The 18,290-nt window shown below is 36.6% G+C and overlaps 2 protein-coding genes across 8 annotated transcripts; one reads left to right on the top strand and one right to left on the bottom strand.

Moving 5' to 3' along the window:
- Positions 1-1,037: 1,037 nt before the first annotated feature.
- Positions 1,038-11,944, bottom strand: scamp5a (secretory carrier membrane protein 5a). Of its 4 annotated transcripts, XM_027020737.3 has the most exons (10): positions 11,853-11,944; positions 9,444-9,507; positions 8,364-8,463; positions 8,063-8,266; positions 7,063-7,152; positions 6,766-6,885; positions 5,955-6,111; positions 5,316-5,417; positions 4,791-4,908; positions 1,038-4,453 (listed from the first exon to the last, which is right to left on the bottom strand). In XM_027020737.3, the coding sequence occupies exons 5-10, from the start codon at positions 7,067-7,069 to the stop codon at positions 4,265-4,267; spliced, it is 693 nt and encodes a 230-aa protein (XP_026876538.1). In that variant the 5' UTR covers positions 7,070-7,152; positions 8,063-8,266; positions 8,364-8,463; positions 9,444-9,507; positions 11,853-11,944; the 3' UTR covers positions 1,038-4,264. The 4 variants fall into 4 exon arrangements, with proteins under 4 accessions (XP_026876538.1, XP_081568176.1, XP_026876541.1 ...); XM_081712050.1 differs by having other exon boundaries at positions 8,063-8,463; XM_027020740.3 differs by lacking the exon at positions 8,364-8,463.
- parp16 (poly (ADP-ribose) polymerase family, member 16) lies at positions 10,586-17,687 on the top strand. 4 transcript variants are annotated; one of them, XM_081712047.1, is made up of 7 exons: positions 10,586-10,923; positions 12,508-12,704; positions 13,024-13,161; positions 15,046-15,252; positions 15,688-15,859; positions 16,091-16,235; positions 16,544-17,687. In XM_081712047.1, exons 1-7 carry the CDS (start codon positions 10,902-10,904, stop codon positions 16,677-16,679), a joined length of 1,017 nt encoding a protein of 338 aa, XP_081568173.1. In that variant the 5' UTR covers positions 10,586-10,901; the 3' UTR covers positions 16,680-17,687. The 4 variants fall into 4 exon arrangements, with proteins under 4 accessions (XP_081568173.1, XP_081568172.1, XP_026876537.2 ...); XM_081712046.1 differs by having other exon boundaries at positions 12,505-12,704; XM_027020736.3 differs by having other exon boundaries at positions 10,589-11,123.
- The last annotated feature ends 603 nt before the right edge of the window (positions 17,688-18,290 follow it).

The following is an 18,290-nucleotide window of genomic DNA, read 5'->3' as shown; positions in this document are numbered from 1 at the left end:
ATTAAACACATTAATGAAAAGCGTGGGATATAGATGAGGAACAGGAAGCCACTCCTACTCCCTCAGTCAGCTCTAGCTTATGCTCCTGCTGTAATTATATGGGAGATTTCTCCCTCCATAAACTCATGTCGTGCACTATCAATAGTGGACTGACTGACTGAGTTTGTACTGGGCTGCCTCTTTACTACTTTTTCCAGGCAGGGCTTAAACAACGGTCTGCATACATTCTGATATGAATTTGATGAAGAACCAAGGACACAATACAGTAATGACCTTTATACTTCATATAGAACTAAGGAGATCTCACTAAATAGCTTAGGCAAACTAATTAAGTACCTACCTTGTCCTTGTTGGTGTGGCACAAACAAGAAACCCCCAATGGAATCTTTCCTTTCCCTTCTCATTGGTGATGTTGGATCACTTGCTCAATAAAGAATAATTATAAACACGTAAGAGACTTTTTGAAACATTTATCATGTCCTTTTTAGATGCTATTAAGCAATAGACTATTAATCTAATTTCTAAAAGTTGTTAAGCAATTAAAATGGTGAAGATTCACCAGAAACCATGCTGAATGGAATTAATAAATTATAAGTAAATTAGTAATAAAAGTTGGGTAGAATTCACATTTCCTGAAATTCATTACTTAGAAATATTCCTAAAAGTGTGCGAATGACACATTTCCAACTCATGTAAGAATCAAAAGAGCCAAAGTTGATTATGTAGAAAATTAGGCGCATGATGCCTTGGCATGTTGTTGATGGTGTTGCTGCTCAGTATGTTGAGATGGACAGAACCTCTATCCTTTATTCCCTGGCCTGGAAAGATACAGGACAGCATGGGGGCTGTTGCCGTTTGGAGATGCAAAATTTAGTTCACAAAATATTTGATAATGAACCAATCAGACAGAAAGTTGTGAAACAGGCTGTTGATATAAATTAGCACTTCTACAAAGCCCATTTCTGCCCTCTGCTGGGGAAACTTGATTTTAAAAAGTATGTGCAACAATACTGATATAATTAAATTACTGTCTCACACAAATTCCAACAATATATTTACTAGCCTTCGGGGAACACAAAATAATACAAAAGTAATACAAAATGATCTAGAAAAAATCTCTAAATCCTGAAGCGTGAGTTCCTTTTAAAGAGCATGGTCACAAGATTTCTTGGTTCCAGAGTTTTTATCCTATGGTATGTTTATGATAATGCAGTATGATTAACTCATGACTAATTCTGTACTCATGTCAAAAAAAAAAAAATTTAATGTCATACCCACATTACGAAAAAAAAAGGATAGAGTAAGACAAAGAAAGAAAGACAGTTAAGGGAGAGAGGAAAGACACGGGACAGACAGAAAGATAGAGAGAGAATATAATGGATAAAGAACTATGGTTCGCATTTATCCATATCAACAGTACATTCCATTTTGGGATGAACAGCAGCGACATTAACACACATACATACATACACACGCACACAAACACACACATCACCTATGTACACATGGCACATGATTTGATTCAATTCACAAAGTGTACACAGCACCACACAACACACTATGACTACATTTTTGGTTCTATTATTATCCCATCCACTTTACACTATGAACAAGGCTTCATCTACTTTGGACACTGTTGCTATATATGCATTCATTTCATTTTACTTATTAGGTCTTGGCTATAGACAGTGGGCTTTGCTTTTGCTGGTGCACCTGAAATATAACATTCATAGCGGATGTCATTATCGTTTTATCAGGCATATCTGCCTTTTCATCTAGGTTACCTCTGATCTCACTACCATACAGCAACTCTGAAACATCCTGTCCACTAGATGGCGCACTGATTTTCTGCGTTCTCAACACCAGCTCTGGAGACGCACAGTCCTGCAGTCTCAAATTTTCCCTGATCCTAATACAGCTTGTCCAGCACATCAGCTACTTGTCAAGTGCTCCATGATTTGGATCAAATGTAAAGGGGCAGAGAAAACCTCAACTGCAACAGACCATTAGGGCCCAAGAACTGGAGTTATGAACCTCTAATTTAGGGCACTATAAGGCTGTCAACAGCAGAAGATGAAAACTACTAGTACCAAAGCAAAGCTTGATTGTCCTCTTTTACCAAGCCCCATGACTATACCAGTGTAATAGGTGAGATACAGTGAACATTACTGCCTCACACATTCATATACACACAAAAATAACAACAAAGGTTTTTACAGAAACCTAAAAACTTAAAACATACACATCAATACATGATACACATCAATACATGATATACTGTGGTCTTACATGAACACATATTTCACAGTTCTTGAGATGAGATGCTATTTTACAGGTCTTAAAACATTTTCATTACATATTACATTTACTGTACATGTAAAATTTTGATATTTACTGTTTGAGTTGTTAAATTAAAGCATATTTGAGAATTTGTACTTCAATACTACACTTCAATTCCACAGCTTCAGATCTAGCCTCTTCCTATCAACCCTTTCAGAGAGCACGGTTAAATTAAATTCTCTATAAACAAAAACTATATCAATAATCTTCCTGTCTTAATTACACATATTATATGTCTTAAAAATACCACAACCTTATTATCTGACAAAAGGTTTACACAATCTTCAAATCCACGTAATCTGGGGGAATTTTACACAACAATATACCGGTCACTGTACCACAGCAAATATTTACACAAAATTAAATATTACAGTATAATCTATAATCCTATTAGGAAATGACAGAATTCAGAGTGAATTATAAATGATAATAATTCCTGTGAATTCCAAACTGAGGGTCTAGTGTGCTTTATTTGCAGGCATTTATCTCGTTTTCCCTCAATAAAAAGGTCAGTCCACCTAAAAGGCTGGAAATGGCAGACTAATACAAAACTAAATACAGTTCTCAGTACTACACATAACACCACCCATTGTTTTAATAATAGCAAAGACAATATTTTCTTTTCAAATTTAGTGGGCTGAGCTCCATTTTGTATTGTTCACTAGCAGGATCCCTGCTTATTATGTAGTTCAAAATTAATGCCAATATCTGCAGGGGGTTTTTGTTTGTTTGTTTTTTTGTTTTTTTTTGGAAACACCAAAGTTCCAAAAATAATTTCATGATATTTTTACAGCAGTGTTTTGGAAATTCAGCCTTGAATCTATATTTCACAAACGTGCAAGATTGCTTTAGCTTGACTTTGTTTCAATGCAACAGTACTTTTGAGGGGAAACAGAACAACTGAAGACCTGAGGTAAGAAAACATGATTAACATAACCAAACTGTAAAATCTTACCACTGTTAACATTTCCTGCAATTTACACAAAATAAATTACACAAAACAAATGTAAAAATAAATACACAAGTATATGGCTATATAGCTATCTGTGTCATAGCAAACAAAGAAAATGATGTAACTGAAAAACAAGCCAGACTGTTCAAACTTACTGCAAGGACACATTATAATCAAAGATCATAGCTGGTCAAAGACCAATGGCTTAGTACAAGTGAAAGAACTGCTTCATTTCTTTTATTTATTACTAAGTTTTTTCACCTCCATTCTAGTGGTTTCTAACAAGTATTTATTTATTTATTCTAGTGTTAGCCTTTAGTTCCCCTTTTGCACAAGACATAGATTTGTAAAACATTGAGAATAAGCTGCTAGACAGTCATAATTTTCCTGCTTAAACACCAATATATTATCATCTAAGTGCTTAAAAATGTAGCTTTCAGTCAAAACTACTGTTTTAGGCTATCTGCTCGGTGTTTGGTGAGTTTGGTGTTACATAGTGTTTTATCTGTTAATGCTGTCCTTAGCGCTTGTATACTACATCAAAAAAGGATGAGACCTTCCAAATTATGTAAAAAATCAAAACCAGAAATCTGCAGCACACCAAAGATAGTTACTGTTCTCTCTTCAAGAGCTCAATGGATTAGGAACCTAGTTACTATATAAGCATAATGCCATGGAATGCCTCCATATTTCAGCTACTATTAGTGGCAAAATAGTATATAGCCATTAAAACTGCCTTTGCAGCACAAAGAAAGACTGGCAGTCTAGCATTGACAGGGTCAACAGACCAAAAACAATACTTTTTAAACAGCGAAAGCAAAGGCCTATGCATTATTGTACTGGAGAAAACCTGTTTTAAAAAAGATTGGTCAGTTATTTGCAGTCTTCCCACTATGGTTGGTCACCTTGTTTCGTCCTCCCTCCCTAGTACCCTGTTGCACTCCTTACTGCCTGTTTCTTACTAAAACCCTTTTACATAGGGTCATTGTAGTTATAGGTGGGGGCATCAGAGTATTGTTGGCCTTGCATGGCCCCCTGGGCTGCCCCCATAGCTGCTTGCTGTGCTGCCTGTTGGACGTGGGGGTTCTTCCATGCACCTGTTGCCCATTCCTCCTGGGCTTTGCTCATGCTCCCTCCACTGCCACGGTAGAAGTTATGGACCTGCAGCATACAGAAAGGTCAGACCTTTTTTTTTTTTTCATTCAGAAGTGTAACTGTTGCCTTGTAAGTATTGTAAAGAACTGTGAACAATATTCATTTGATTAATGAATTTGCTTGAATACACTGAATAAAAAGGTACGAGACATAAGAACTGGTGAAACAACACAAATGTTGAAGACACTGTTAAAGCAAACAATTAATGTGTATACAATATTCATACAATTTCAGTGTGTATCATTACTGTTGATTTGATCGAGAGCACTAAACGATGTGTGTGTAAAGAAATAATGCTAGAAGAAAGTAGTGTGTGTGCTTTTCTGTAAAGTAAATTAGGCACCTTGGTGAGGGCAATGAAAGACAGCACAGCCACAGCCGTAAACATGATGGTGGGAATCAGCATAACCACAGCTGACCCAATATTAGTGCTGAAAAATGTAATGGTGGCCAGCCAACCACTGGAATGAAGAAAGCAAGAATACACATTAAAAAGACTGCTTGTACAAACCACTCTTATCTACACTTTTGTATTTCCTCCAAAATGTCATTCCGCTAAAGGGAACGTTTAGTGACGTCATCTGAACTTTAATAATTGTTTTAATACATTCATTCAACGGTATAACAAACAAAAACATATTGTCCAAGAATCAGTCATGGTCCAAATACTGTGAATGAAAATATGACTCGTATTAATTTCCTGGCCATAAACGTAAATAAAATTTCCAACTAAAGTGCATTTTCAAACTGTTCATTTTGGGCCAGGTCAACCCACTAAACTCACATGTATGGTAAATTCACTTATAGCAATTAATAAAAACAATTTTCTACTTCATGTCTCTACAAACTCCACATCAAAATGTCTTACCACACTCCCCAGCCTGGAATACCCACAGTCTGGATAATACTGATCACAACCTGAGCCATGAATACGAAGAAAAATGCCATGAAGTTGAAAGAGCTGTCAGTCCTGCAGGAGAAAAGCCAAAAACCAATATATAAATATTAGCAGTAGACATAGCCTGTGGTTTAACTGGCATGAGATTACAAGCTTAAATCTCAGTCAAAAACTATTTTAATTTCACTGCTGAACTAAATAAAATGCTATCAAATTTATCACAAACATTAAAAGAAAATGCCTTGAATCAAAGCCCATCTTTGGTATTTTGGGTGGAATCCAGCACTTTATTTTAATGCTTAAGGTTCTATCAGGAGACTATGTGCAGTTTGCCATTTCCAGGTGTATAAGATATGATTAGAATATACAATCTACTATTATTATCGTGTAACGATACATTTACACAACACAATGTACCAGACAATTCAATTTTGTTACTATAAACAATTTTAGAGCAACTAAGTTTCAGATAAGATTAAAAAAATACCTTTGGAGTACCTCAGTAAATGAGAATTATTTAGGTTTTCCATTCTCCAAATTATTTACTAGGGCAAAGCTTGGCATGAATTAGTGCAGTTAAAATGTGCACAGTACTTGGGCTGAACTCACTTAAAGGCTTTGTAGATGGGCCGGAACCAGCACACATAGGAACAAGGAGTGAACAAAATCAGCCACAGTATAGCCATTCCAAAATTAGTCGCCCCACCACCTCCACACATCCATGCGAGACAACCAATCAGGTTTACTGCAAGTGTGGCACTATTCACTGGTTGAAAGAGCAAGAGAGTACAAATATTGAATTTCATGTAGCATGATACAAAAAAAGCTATTAATTTATTCATTTTACCCATTATATAAATCTCTACTTTCAGCCAATTATATACACTAACCCATGACAAAACTTCACACGAATTGCAAGACTTTAATCTAAAAAGATGCTCTCGGCCATCAGACAAGACTCACAGACTATGTGAGTCTCAAATAAAAGCAAACCAATATTAAAGATAGTAGTTTCAGTACACAAATACTTGCAGGTAACAACAACAAACAAAAATTCTCACAACTATGCTAATTACAATTGCAGTACATTTTCTGTGTTAATATTTGTGGAATCAAAGTGCATCCACTTCTGTAAGCCCATTTATATTCACTATTTAATATGCGAATAGTTTTAGAAAGTTTTCTTGTCTTATTGTGTTCCTTAATAGAAAGAAAGCCTCATGGCTACGACACATTAATCATGTAACTGGAGTAGTGATATGCTTAAGCTTATGCAGTGTTTTGAGAGAAAACATGGCTGATGTTGTTAGAGCAAACAAGTTCCTGAGCCATTTAAGCATACAAGAGAAAATGAAATACTACATGAGATCAACTTGCATTGTGTGAAATTAGTTCATAAACAAGAAGTCTGCATACGTACAGATCCAGAGATAGTATAAGCGCTTGCACATGGTGCGCCGTTGGTCTGGGATCTCATTGAAATCCTGATAAAAGCATGGTTTCAGTGGAATGAAACGAGGAAGAGGAGGGAAATTGTTTTCTGTGGGTAAAGAATGTAACAAGGCATTTAACAGTCAGCCATGGCAGTATTTATCATTTAAAAAAATCATAAAGTCTTAAAACTTGACAAAAAGCCCTGGTGGAAAAAAACAACAACAATAAAGGCTGTAACACTGTATTGTCTTGTCCTTGACAACTGTAGAAAATAAGCTCTTACCTGCCATTAAGATCTTTTTTTGTAATTCCTGATGTCAGACAGTAATAATGAGTAACCTAAATGAGGTATTTTTCATGAACACGCACTGAACTGAAACAAAACAAAAAAGAGTACATGTCACTGGTCATGAGTGTACGTTCTCTGTTCACTGAGTAAAGGGTGTTCGTAAATGAAGAGATGCTGAACTAAGGCCTATTCACTTCCTCTTGGAGACGTGTGACCAGGCTCAATAACACAGCGCCTCTGGTGGCCAGAGTAATAATTTTAAAAGGGCCTCCGATTATTTGAAACATTATAGCCAAAACCAAACCTTATTTTGTGATAATGTCCCCGTTGCAAAAGGTCTTCATACAAAAACGTAACGTTACATTACATATAGTAATATTTTTCGACGTCTGGCCAAAGGCAAATAAAGCCTCAGTCACTTCACATAATCTAACGATATAGTAGCATATCGCTGTTAAGAGGACAGGGCTGGCAATGAGAAAAGGAAAAACAAGATTCCCGCCTCTCACGATAAGATGCTGCCTGACTCAGAGCATTCATAATTCATCGCGTTTCTAGTAATATGAAAATGTTGTGATATGACGCTGTGGCAAAGGCGAGAGTGGCTATAATATAAAAGCATTGTTTCTTAAATGTTAGCCTTTGTTCTACGTGGGAAATCGCATCCATCAAAGTCAAATGACATACGTTATTTTGCAAAGCTTAAAAGCGCAGTCAACTATAAAATAATGTAATGCATATTTTTAAAATGATTGATGAATGTATTCTGCTTAATTTAAGAGAATAATGTGGAGGTCGACGAGAGCGCCCTTCAGGTGTGAATAAGACGTTGAATATTGTAAAATATTTCATATGGTGTGTCTTTATATGATAATGTTCAGTGCATGCGCGTCTACTGTTTATACTACTTTAGGTGTATAGTTTGCGGTACATAGTCATTTTGTTGGAAATGACTGAATTATGGCAAAGCATCGTCTATAAATGATCACCTTACCTCGTCGCTAGGCTGCCCAAGAACGTGGTTCCCGTGAAAGCGCTTCCCTGGACCGAATGGACAACTTTCCATTCAAAGCGAAATAACATTCACATCAGAGGATATTTTGTCAAATATGTTGTTTCATTAGCCTACGTCTGGGTGTGAATTTGAGAGTAAAACAATCACGTCACTCTCCTCCTACACACATACCACCCGTTCCGCCTGGGAAAAGGGACAGAGATGATGCTGTAAAAATCCCACCAACAAGCGCGTCTCTCAGTAATCGCGATAGTTCATTGCTCCACTCTTTCCTGGCTACCCTGATTTTGGTCCCTTCCCAGTGTGGTCTGTGATGGCTGTGCCCTCGAGCACGTCCATGGCTGCTCTCCACGGTACTGAAGGAAATTAATTATCATAGCCTGGGGGTGACAGGGCATATCTATTTAGTACACCTTTAATAACTGTCATTGAAGTCATGCTGAAGTAAGTTTACCAAATTTGATACGGAGCTATAGTAAAAGTCATGAAACATGGGTAGACTTATATACTTATTTTTATATGCTACAGGAGAAACCATGACATATTGGTTCATAAATCTTTGCCACTGGTACATTTCTGTATGTTGCGCATGCTAGCCAACATTTCACAGCATTTTGTATTTGAATAGACTACTCATACCAAGTACTTTAATGATATAAGCATTTTATCATTTGTCAAATTTGTCAAATCCTCATCTTCCAGGCCACAATTTAAATGTTTCTGTTCTGCCCTAAACACAAGCCTATAACAGACCCAGCGATGAAAAAAATTCAGTGAACCTAATATAATTTTTTTCTGTGAAGTCAAGTCACACATAAAGAAAGAAAGCAGTAAATCCTAGTAATCTTTGTAGCACCTGGTTGTTTCATTTCATAAAAGAAATGACTGATTTGTATTTGAAACACTCTTGCCTTCTCCAAATGGGAGGGCTGATACCACTACCTATCTAGGAGTCTTGGCTGGGTTATGCTATCACCACACTTGTAGTTAGAGTTCCTTATGCAAAGCTTATGGAAGATGGATCCTTTGTTGTGCTTGTTAAGAGAGGGTGAAGGTACTTGGTTTTGGTGTTTGGAGGGAGGCGTACAACTCAGTCATACCCATAGTCTAATCCTTCACTAAACTAAAGGATTTGATTAATAATTTAATTACTAGATTAAGGTGAATCAAAAACCAAGTGGCCAGAACAAAGACATCAAGAAGAATTATTGTCAAAGACCCAGATCTACATGCTCCTGTAATGATAAATCCCTTGTATTGGGGGACTAATACAATCCCTATCATACCATCTACAATACATGACAGGCATAAATATTTGTTAGGTGTACTAGTCAGAGGAAGAAATTGGCTGATTTCATACCTACATCACTCCAACAATCCTCTTTAAAAATGTCCAGGTTGTGTACTCCCTATACTGGGGCATTCTGTTAAGAAATGAATGGTTAGATGGTTACAGATCACACATCTTAATAATATTGAAGTTAATAGACTTGATCTTGATCTTTTATAATAGCTTTTGGGCTTCTCCTAATAATTATAATAGAGCAGTATAATAGCAGTATAATAGAGCATGTCATCTTGTTCTATTAAAACATAAAAATAATGCTAGCTATATGTATTTGATCTTTGTTTCACCCAACTGATATAATTTTCCATTCCCTTTTGAGAAATCAGTATCAACCTGGCATGCATTTGCCTGTGTCTATTTTAAAACGGAATGACATCATACAGTAGGGACAGTAGGGACTCTCATATAATGTGCTGGGGGGGCTTTTTAATTTAAAAAAAATAAAATAAAATAAAAAATAAATAAAAAAGGAGCAGCCTTTTTTAAAACTGTGTTCTGCAGGAACAAATGGATTTAGTAATCTCACTGGTTGCTGTGATCATGTTTGCTGTAGCCCTAGCACTTTTAGGAATGCAATCCCGCAACTGTAATGAGTATTGGCTGGATTCTGGAGTACAATCACACTAGTGTGGTTAGAATTGAAGCTTTGCATCTGACAGTACAATCTATTTCAGTGATTTTCAGAGACTGCAAAATTTGCACTTTAGAATGTAGGGGCAAGAATAATAAACCTTAGTTCATGATGAGATGAAAACAGAAACTGTTACGTCCAAGGCACAGAAAAACGCTTGTAGAATATTAACTTAATAATTAGTTTCAATAATGTTGTTTTTTCAGTCTGCTTTCACAGCAGATAAAACACTAGAAGTGTTCCCATATGCAGCCTGAATAACAAAATATATTCAATATTTTACGTTGAAGTGCCTCACACAACGTAGCAAGCGGCCCTACTCTTACAAATAGCGCCACCTAACGGTGAATCTCCGCTAAACGTGAGAGAGTCCCTGAAGTGTTTCACGTCTGTGACAAATCGTCTCAGCTAGTATCTTAACACAAGGGTTTTATAAATGGTTTCCAGCTGACTACAACAGATGACACGTAGGATAAAAAAAAATGCTATTTATAAATCCCGTGAAACAGTAAATAAGGCCTTATTCCTGTATAATGATAGGAAGCCGTCTGGTATGGTAGGCTATGTGTATTCGAGTAGCCCAAGACGAGCTTCGACCAAATACATTATTCTGATAGGTTTTCGTAAATACTAAGTTAGATAGCTGGTAGATTACAGTAGCAGAAGAGTGCAACTTTACCCATGGGTTCACAATAATAGAAGAAGGCAACACCCTAGGAGCCGAGGCAAAAATCTCGGTTGCTAAGAAGCTATAATAGCAGTCCTCAATCTTTTCCTGATTTGTAACCGAGCTAACCTAGACGTCTACAAGACCACAAGGAAACCACGCCGAGTTTACGATGGGAGGCCTGAACGCGTCTCGTTAGTTAGCCAGTTCGCTATGTTCTCCTTGATGTTAATGCTGTTTTCATGCGATACAGTGTCAGGTGAAGTAGAAAAGGAAACGGGTCGGACAGACCGCTAGCTAGTTATTAATGTCGCTTAGGCAGGCTACTCTGATGACTGCGTCGGTTGAGGTGTAGCTATCATTTCAGCGAGGTAACCTAGGTTAAGTGACTTAGGTAAGTTAGCCAGCCAGCCCACAATTTAAATGTTTGTCAGTAGACGGACACAGCTTTACTTTCTTGTAACTATTGTTCATTCGGTTTGTAGGTTATGTTGCTAAGATAGCTCCCACTTGGTCGGCTAAGTCCCTTTAAATGCACGTAAACAAATAGCTACCTAGTTGACTCTATAGAGCTAGTTTGCTAACCTAGCTGGGTAGCAAGTAAATGTAAAAAACTAAACTGGTTGTTAGCTAAACCAAATATACCAGCTCGCTAGCTAGCTCAACCAGTTTAATACTAATTAACTAACTAGGTTAGATAGCTAATCGGCGTCCTAATGTTTATTTAGCTAACAGGTTTTAGATAATCTAGCTAATTAGTTAACGTTAGCTTTCCCAGGAATGTTACGGTGCTTCTGCCTATAAAACATCACAAATAATGCTAGCTATATGCATTTGATCTTTTACACCAAAAGATCAAATTTCACAGTAAGACAGTTCATACCTATTTGGCGTTATACAAGACTTTTGTTCGAAATAGGAAAACGTAGGTTACGTAGTTTGCGCTAGACAAGTTCCTTCTGATTTGCATGGCTCATATAGTAGCTATTGTGGATTTGCAACTAGCATATGAGGGGCAATTTGTGTGTCTTAACTGGTTGACTAACATATCCAGAGCAGTAAAACATTATTATTTAATATTCAGATTTTTAAATGACAATTAACGAATTCTCAATTTACTTACGTTCTTAGTGGCAAAAACGTATCGGACCATTTCAATAAGCATATAGCTAAACATCTTAAAGGACAAAACTCATCAGGCTGCCAGCAATTCATTACGTGCTACTGCAGCGTCTAATAAACAGCAGACCTCATATTCCCAGAACGCGTAATTCGGGAATTCAGTCCCATTTGGTCAAAAACCCACTTCTTTCCTCCAACTGTGGATATATTTCTGTGCATATGTGAAGTATCTGACACGTTTGAAGATATGTTCATGTATTTACATCTAAATATAAATGTCATCCAATCAAAACATAGGCTACATCTCAGTCAGCTGGCTATTTCTTTATCAGAATATTTATATTCCTTTTATTAGTGTTTCATTTCAGATACAGTTTACTTATTTGTTATTTTTAATAATCAAATCGTTACTTATTTATGCTGTATCTTTTTTTGGGGGGGGGGGGTACATTTCAAAATCTATTTATTATTTGATTATTGAATTGCAAAAATTAGTCTTCATGCCAGCATCCCCTCCCGAGTCTCAAAATACTCCTATAGAATATATCATATAAGCATGTTTTATTACTGCATGTATTAACAGTCACACAAAATAAGAATGAAATGACTGAGAATGCCTGTTTTACTGTAATCCTCTGCCTACTTGAATTTAGTAGTGTTGGGAATGCAGCCCCCTCTACCACCAGCCACAGTCAGAGAGTTGGTGCGTTCCTGTCTCCATATTGACCCTGTAGCAGCAGATTTGCGCTGCAGTCTTTTTGTGGCTGCTGTGCAGAACTACAAACGTGACTCTGTGCTGAGACCATTCCCATCCCTATACCTAAGAGGAGAGACGAAGGATTTTGAAGAATTGGTAAGAATATGCATGGTTCTTATTCATATTGTTTTGAATCATTTGCTGGTTGTTTGATGTGCCACTTTACCAATGGGGAAAATGATCTTATGTAGGACCCATTTACCCATTGGAATCTAAAGAGAAAAACCCCTGATTTGTTATATAGCTAAGTATGTCATGTTAATTTGACATGTCTGGATTTTTGGTTCCTCAAAAAATGGTGAAAGTCCTACATTGTAATTTCCTCTAGCATCACATCACAACAATTATCCAACTCAAATTTAACTCAAAGGAAACCTGAAATGTACAAAACAGGTTTTCCCTGTGTTTCTTGTAGCAGAAAGATGTTAGCTCTTTACCAAGTGTAAGAGATTTGGTCCGATTTGGATCTGGAGAAGGAGATCATCTCTTGGCACTAGTGCACTGGGTGCTCTCATCTAAGAGTTTTGCTGTGAAGACCATCCAGAAAGAAGAGGTACGTTTAAAGTTTGAATTATATATCTTCGGTGTAACTGATGAAGAATTGGAGCTATAGAACAATAATTTTGAGCACTTCAACCCCTAGAGCAAAGATTCTGGCAATGATGTTGGACAAATGCAGACAAATGGGTTTAAGTGTACCTGTCGCATTTGAGTCCAAATAGGTCAGCTGCATGCTGCATTTTCCTGTGCTTGCTTGAAGTGTAAAAACTGTAAGCCATAATAACTTGCTGATGGTACTTAAAAGTTAGTTGACTTTTTTGAAAGTGTACATTTGGACATATTACAGTTATATATATATATAAAAAGTTTTATATATATATATATATATATATATATATATATATATATATATATATATATATATATATATATATATATATATATAAATAAAAAACTAATACACGCACACACATACGTACATACACTACCTGGCCAAAAAAAAGGTCACCACCTGGATTTAACTAAGCAAATAGGTAAGGGCCTCCCATTGGATAATTACTGCATGGGTGATTATGAGTCAGTTGGTAACAAGTTATTTAACCCTAACTGATGCAGCGGGTAGCTTCTCATTTGGTAAACAGCCACGTCGAAAAACACTTCCTGTGGTCATGGAAAAGATGTTAATCTGTTTCAGAAGGGTCAAATTATTGGCATGCATCAAGCATAGAAAACATCTAGGGAGATTGCTGAAACTACTAAAATTGGGTTAAGAACTGTCCAATACATTATTAAAAAGTGGAAGGACAGTAGGGAAACATCATATTCGAGGAAGGAATGTGGTCGGAAAAAAATCTTGAATGATCGTGATTGGCGATCACTTAAACGTGTGGTGAAATCAAATTGTAGAAAAACAACAATAGAACTCAGGGATATGTTTAATAGTGAAAGTAAGAGCATTTTCACACACAATGCAAAGGGAACTCAAGGGATTGGAACTAAATATCTGTGTAGCCTTAAGAAAACCACTTGTCGGTGAGGCTAACCGGCAAAAATGGCTTCAATTTGCTAGGGAGCTTAAAGATTGTACTCTGGAGCAATGGAAAAATGTCATGTGGTCTAATGAGCTGATGCACCCATCATTCCTAGTGCATACTGTACAAGCCTGTGGGGGCAGTGCTATGATCTGGGGTTGCTGCAGTTAGTCAGGTCTAGGTTCAGCAACGTTATGTGCCCAAAGAATGAGGTTAGATGACTACCTGAACATACTGAATGACCAGGTTATTCCATCAGTGGATTTTTTCTTCCCTGATGGCACGGGCATATTCCAAGATGACAATGCCAGGATTCATCAGGCTCAAATTGTGAAAGCGTGGTTAAAGGAGCATAAGACATCATTTTCACACATGGATTGGCCACCACAGAGTCCAGACCTGAACCCCAATGAGAATCTTTGGGATGTGCTGAAGACTTTGTGCAGTGGTCCAAATCTCCCATCATCAATACAAGATCTTTAGGAAAAATTAATGCAACTCTGCACAGAAATAAATGTTGTGACATTGCAGAAGCTTGTGGAAACGATGCCACAGCGAATGTGTGCCGTAATCAAAGCTAACAGTGGTCCAACGAAATATTGGAGTGTGTGATGTTTTTTTTGGCCAGGCAGTGTGTGTGTGTATAGACATTTATATTCTACAATTAGAAAATGTCATATGACCTCCTTGATGCCACTCACATGAAGCTTCTACTTTAAAGAGGATAAATGGAAGACAAAATGTTTAGAAGATTTTGATGCTCTACATTGTTTCTAGCTTGAGTGTCATGTGTCACCCACACTGCACATTGTTTTACATATCCTCAGTATCATCCAGCATTAATGCTTAGCAGCTTCGGAGTTCACCTTAATGCAATCTTCTGTCTCTTTTTTTAAATCATCTAGTGGGCCAGACTCAGCCAGCTGACACAAAATGCAGGGATCTCCACTCCTGTACCAGACTTCCTTTTTGAGTTAGAATACTGTGAACAGATGAACTGCAAGTTTGAGAAGACACGGGCAGGAAGAGACATTATCTATGCATTCCATGGTAGCCGTCTGGAGAACTTCCATTCCATTATTCACAATGGTTTACACTGCCATCTGAATAAGGTCAGTGCCTGCCATGTCTGTGATGCTCCTTTGTTCTCTCATGTTGATCAAAGAAAATTTTTGCATTTGCTCATGTTTTGGGGTTTTGGATAAGATAGCATATTTCCTAAGACAGCAAAATTAGCTTTGAGTTCTTCTTGTCATTGATGGATCTGTTTCTTATCAGTCTGTGTTTAGATAATATGTGTGAAGACAGTGATTACAAAGTCCTTGTTATCTACCTGTTGGGATAACATACTACTCATTTGGTGTGTATGTTTATTTGAACCTTACGTCAGGATTTGGATTTGGATTCGGATAGAGGTCCTTCTTCAGATGTGCAAGCAAAGTGCTTCATATATATATATATATATATATATATATATAAAATATAGGCACAGACAGCATTTATATTCAGTTATATAATTAGTCAATAATGTGTCCTTTTCCTTCCAGACATCACTGTTTGGGGAAGGCACTTACCTCACCAGTGACCTTAGTATGGCTATTCTCTACAGTCCCCATGGAAATGGATGGCGTGAAAGTGTACTTGGGCCACTTCTAAGCTGCATTGCTCTGTGTGAAATTATTGATCACCCAGATGTGAAGTGTCAGGTGAAGAAGAAAGGTAATGGGCCAGAGATTAATGAGAAAATATAAATCAGTTGCTTATTAATGTTCCCTAATAGAAAAGTTATTTGCCCTGAGACCACCTTGGAGAGCATTTCTTCTAAATACATAACACCGTTTTGTTTTTTTTACTTGTGTCTTGTTATTTATCTATTACGCATGAAACATAATTTATATTTTAGAACAGTTTGATACATAATCTATTGAAAAGAAAATATATATTTTTAAGATTCTGAGACCCTTGACCGCCATCGTTTGAGGGCAAGGAACAGCGAGGGAGGTGACGTACCTGAGAAATACTTTGTGGTCACCAATAATGAGCTGCTGAGGGTAAAATACCTGCTGGTTTACTCCCAGAAACGAAATAGAAGCAGGTGAGACAACATTCGCTTGTTTTTTGCTGTTTCCAGATTGACAGGGATATTAAATCTACAAATATGCAAAAAATACAATAATAATATGGAAGAAAGCACTTCTTAACAGAAATGTTTAATACACACAAAAATGACAGAATTAAGTAATAATTTTACAAATATGTTGTGAAAGCATTTTGAAATACACAGTGGCTAGAATTAACCCTGTGGATAGTTATTGTTTAGCCATGGGTTATCTGAAGAATTGAATTAGTGACTTAGGGCAGAGGAATTGTTGAATGAATGTTTTGCTTCCTTCCTGATTTCAGAAATGTTCAAGGGACTTCATGGCTGGTCAGGCACCATTTTGCCATCATGATGGGCCTCTACCTTCTGCTTCTCATATTTATTGGTGCCTTCAATTCAACTACTTTCCAGTCATTTTGGCATAGAATTTTCCGGTGATCCACACTGCCAATGTTACATACGCTTCCTATCCAAAGTGCCTTTTTCTTGGGTTCACAAAAACATTCAGTTACTTGGTTAAAGACTGATAAGGATGATGCTCAGGAAGCTCTGAACATTTTACTCCACTCCATAGTATGTATTAATTATGCCACAGGCACCAGTCCTTAAATCACCTATTAGTAGCTTTTGATACATGGGCATTTTATGCATTTATGCATGTAGTTTTCTTTTTTTCTGAAAACGTTTATCAGGAGTGGGATGAGGCTGCCTAGTATATGGGGGTTTGTAACACTATGGCATGTAATTCTACTTGTGTAGAATGATAGGAATGTTAAATTAGCTGTTAAACCAAATTTGAGGGACAAAGTCTTGTCCTGTCTCTACCTGCCTTATCAGTAAAATACTTGGTTTTGGAATTTAATGGTGATGTTTGTGGACCACCATGATCACTTTACAATTTAAATCTAGCAAATCTAGTATTTCTATACTCAATGTAGCCATTCACATGTTATGTTAGAGCTGTTTTAACTTTAGATATCTTATAATGAACAAAATTATTATAATTAACTTTAATGACTCTAAAGCAAATTTTTAAAGAATTTTTGGTAAAATCGGCTACATCACTACCAGTAATCAGTCCCAAGTAACCTTAAAGCTTTTGTATTTTAAAGTAAATGTGAATACTCTTAACAGTTAATTTTGGGACTTAGCTAGGTCTGTATTACTCAAGTCCATAAATATGATCATCTTTAAAAAATAAGATTAAATTAAATGATCTAAGAACCATTGTGAGGGTGAAAAATATGGCTGTTCCAGATTTAATAAGCCCTGTTGTGAATAACATCTTGCCACACACACACACACAGCAAATGCAATATTGTTTCTCATTTTCATTAACTATTTTAACCTTGAAAGTATGCATTATGGGTTCATAAATATGGGACTATTTTTCTGTAGACCTATAAAATAGTTTACAATCAAATCAATAAATCCATATCCTCCTCATATTGTCGTGTGTTTTAATAGTTCCTATGCAAAACTATTAATATCGTCTTAGCAGCTGTTTTGTTTTATGATACCAGTTACCCTAAAGGATTCGTCTTTATCAAATATTATCAGTCAGAAAAAAAAAAATAGCACCAATATTTGGCTGATAAAAGTGCATAGGAAGCTTTGATCTTTGATAATGCAGCCTCATTCATGCGTGCTGTAAGTTTGCACATATTGATACAATATTGTACTTGTGCATCATATGTTTATACAAGAAAGTGAAGTTTAAAAACAGCAAACGTCCATCAAAAGCTACAGAGTACTTGGAGAAATTCTGGCATTTGCCAACATGTAAAAATTGGTTTGTAGCTCATAAACCCATAAAGATGTCAAACAAGTACAGATTTATTAGAATTAACCATTTCTTCTCTGAATGAACCATGATAAAAACCAGACATCAAAAGAAAAGTGAACAGGCTATGCTATTGTAAGTCTAGCTTTTTTTCTGGATCATATAAGCATGTCTTATTGCAGGTCTATAAACCCACTGTTACTCAGTAACAAATTCACCCAGTGTAAGAGAACGTCTCAGGAGGGTGCCTTACTCTCAGGTCAGTC

The sequence above is a fragment of the Electrophorus electricus genome, chromosome 4 (assembly GCF_041902795.1).
Source record: "Electrophorus electricus isolate QZ-2024a chromosome 4, ASM4190279v1, whole genome shotgun sequence".
Lineage (NCBI taxonomy): Eukaryota > Metazoa > Chordata > Actinopteri > Gymnotiformes > Gymnotidae > Electrophorus > Electrophorus electricus.
This window is presented reverse-complemented; position numbering and strand designations above follow the sequence as displayed.

What these genes read in the sequence shown, in the direction of transcription:
- scamp5a (XM_081712050.1), bottom strand. An exon ending in CTTATACTATCTCTGGATCT is followed by an intron (nt 6,112 to 6,765) that starts GTACGTATGCAG and finishes TCTTTCAACCAG; the next exon opens with TGAATAGTGCCACACTTGCA. An exon ending in CCCATCTACAAAGCCTTTAA is followed by an intron (nt 5,418 to 5,954) that starts GTGAGTTCAGCC and finishes TTTCTCCTGCAG; the next exon opens with GACTGACAGCTCTTTCAACT.
- parp16 (XM_081712046.1), top strand. Translation starts at nt 10,902, where the DNA reads ATGGGAGGCCTGAACGCGTCTC. An exon ending in CGAAGGATTTTGAAGAATTG is followed by an intron (nt 12,705 to 13,023) that starts GTAAGAATATGC and finishes TGTTTCTTGTAG; the next exon opens with CAGAAAGATGTTAGCTCTTT. An exon ending in CAGAAACGAAATAGAAGCAG is followed by an intron (nt 16,236 to 16,543) that starts GTGAGACAACAT and finishes TCCTGATTTCAG; the next exon opens with AAATGTTCAAGGGACTTCAT.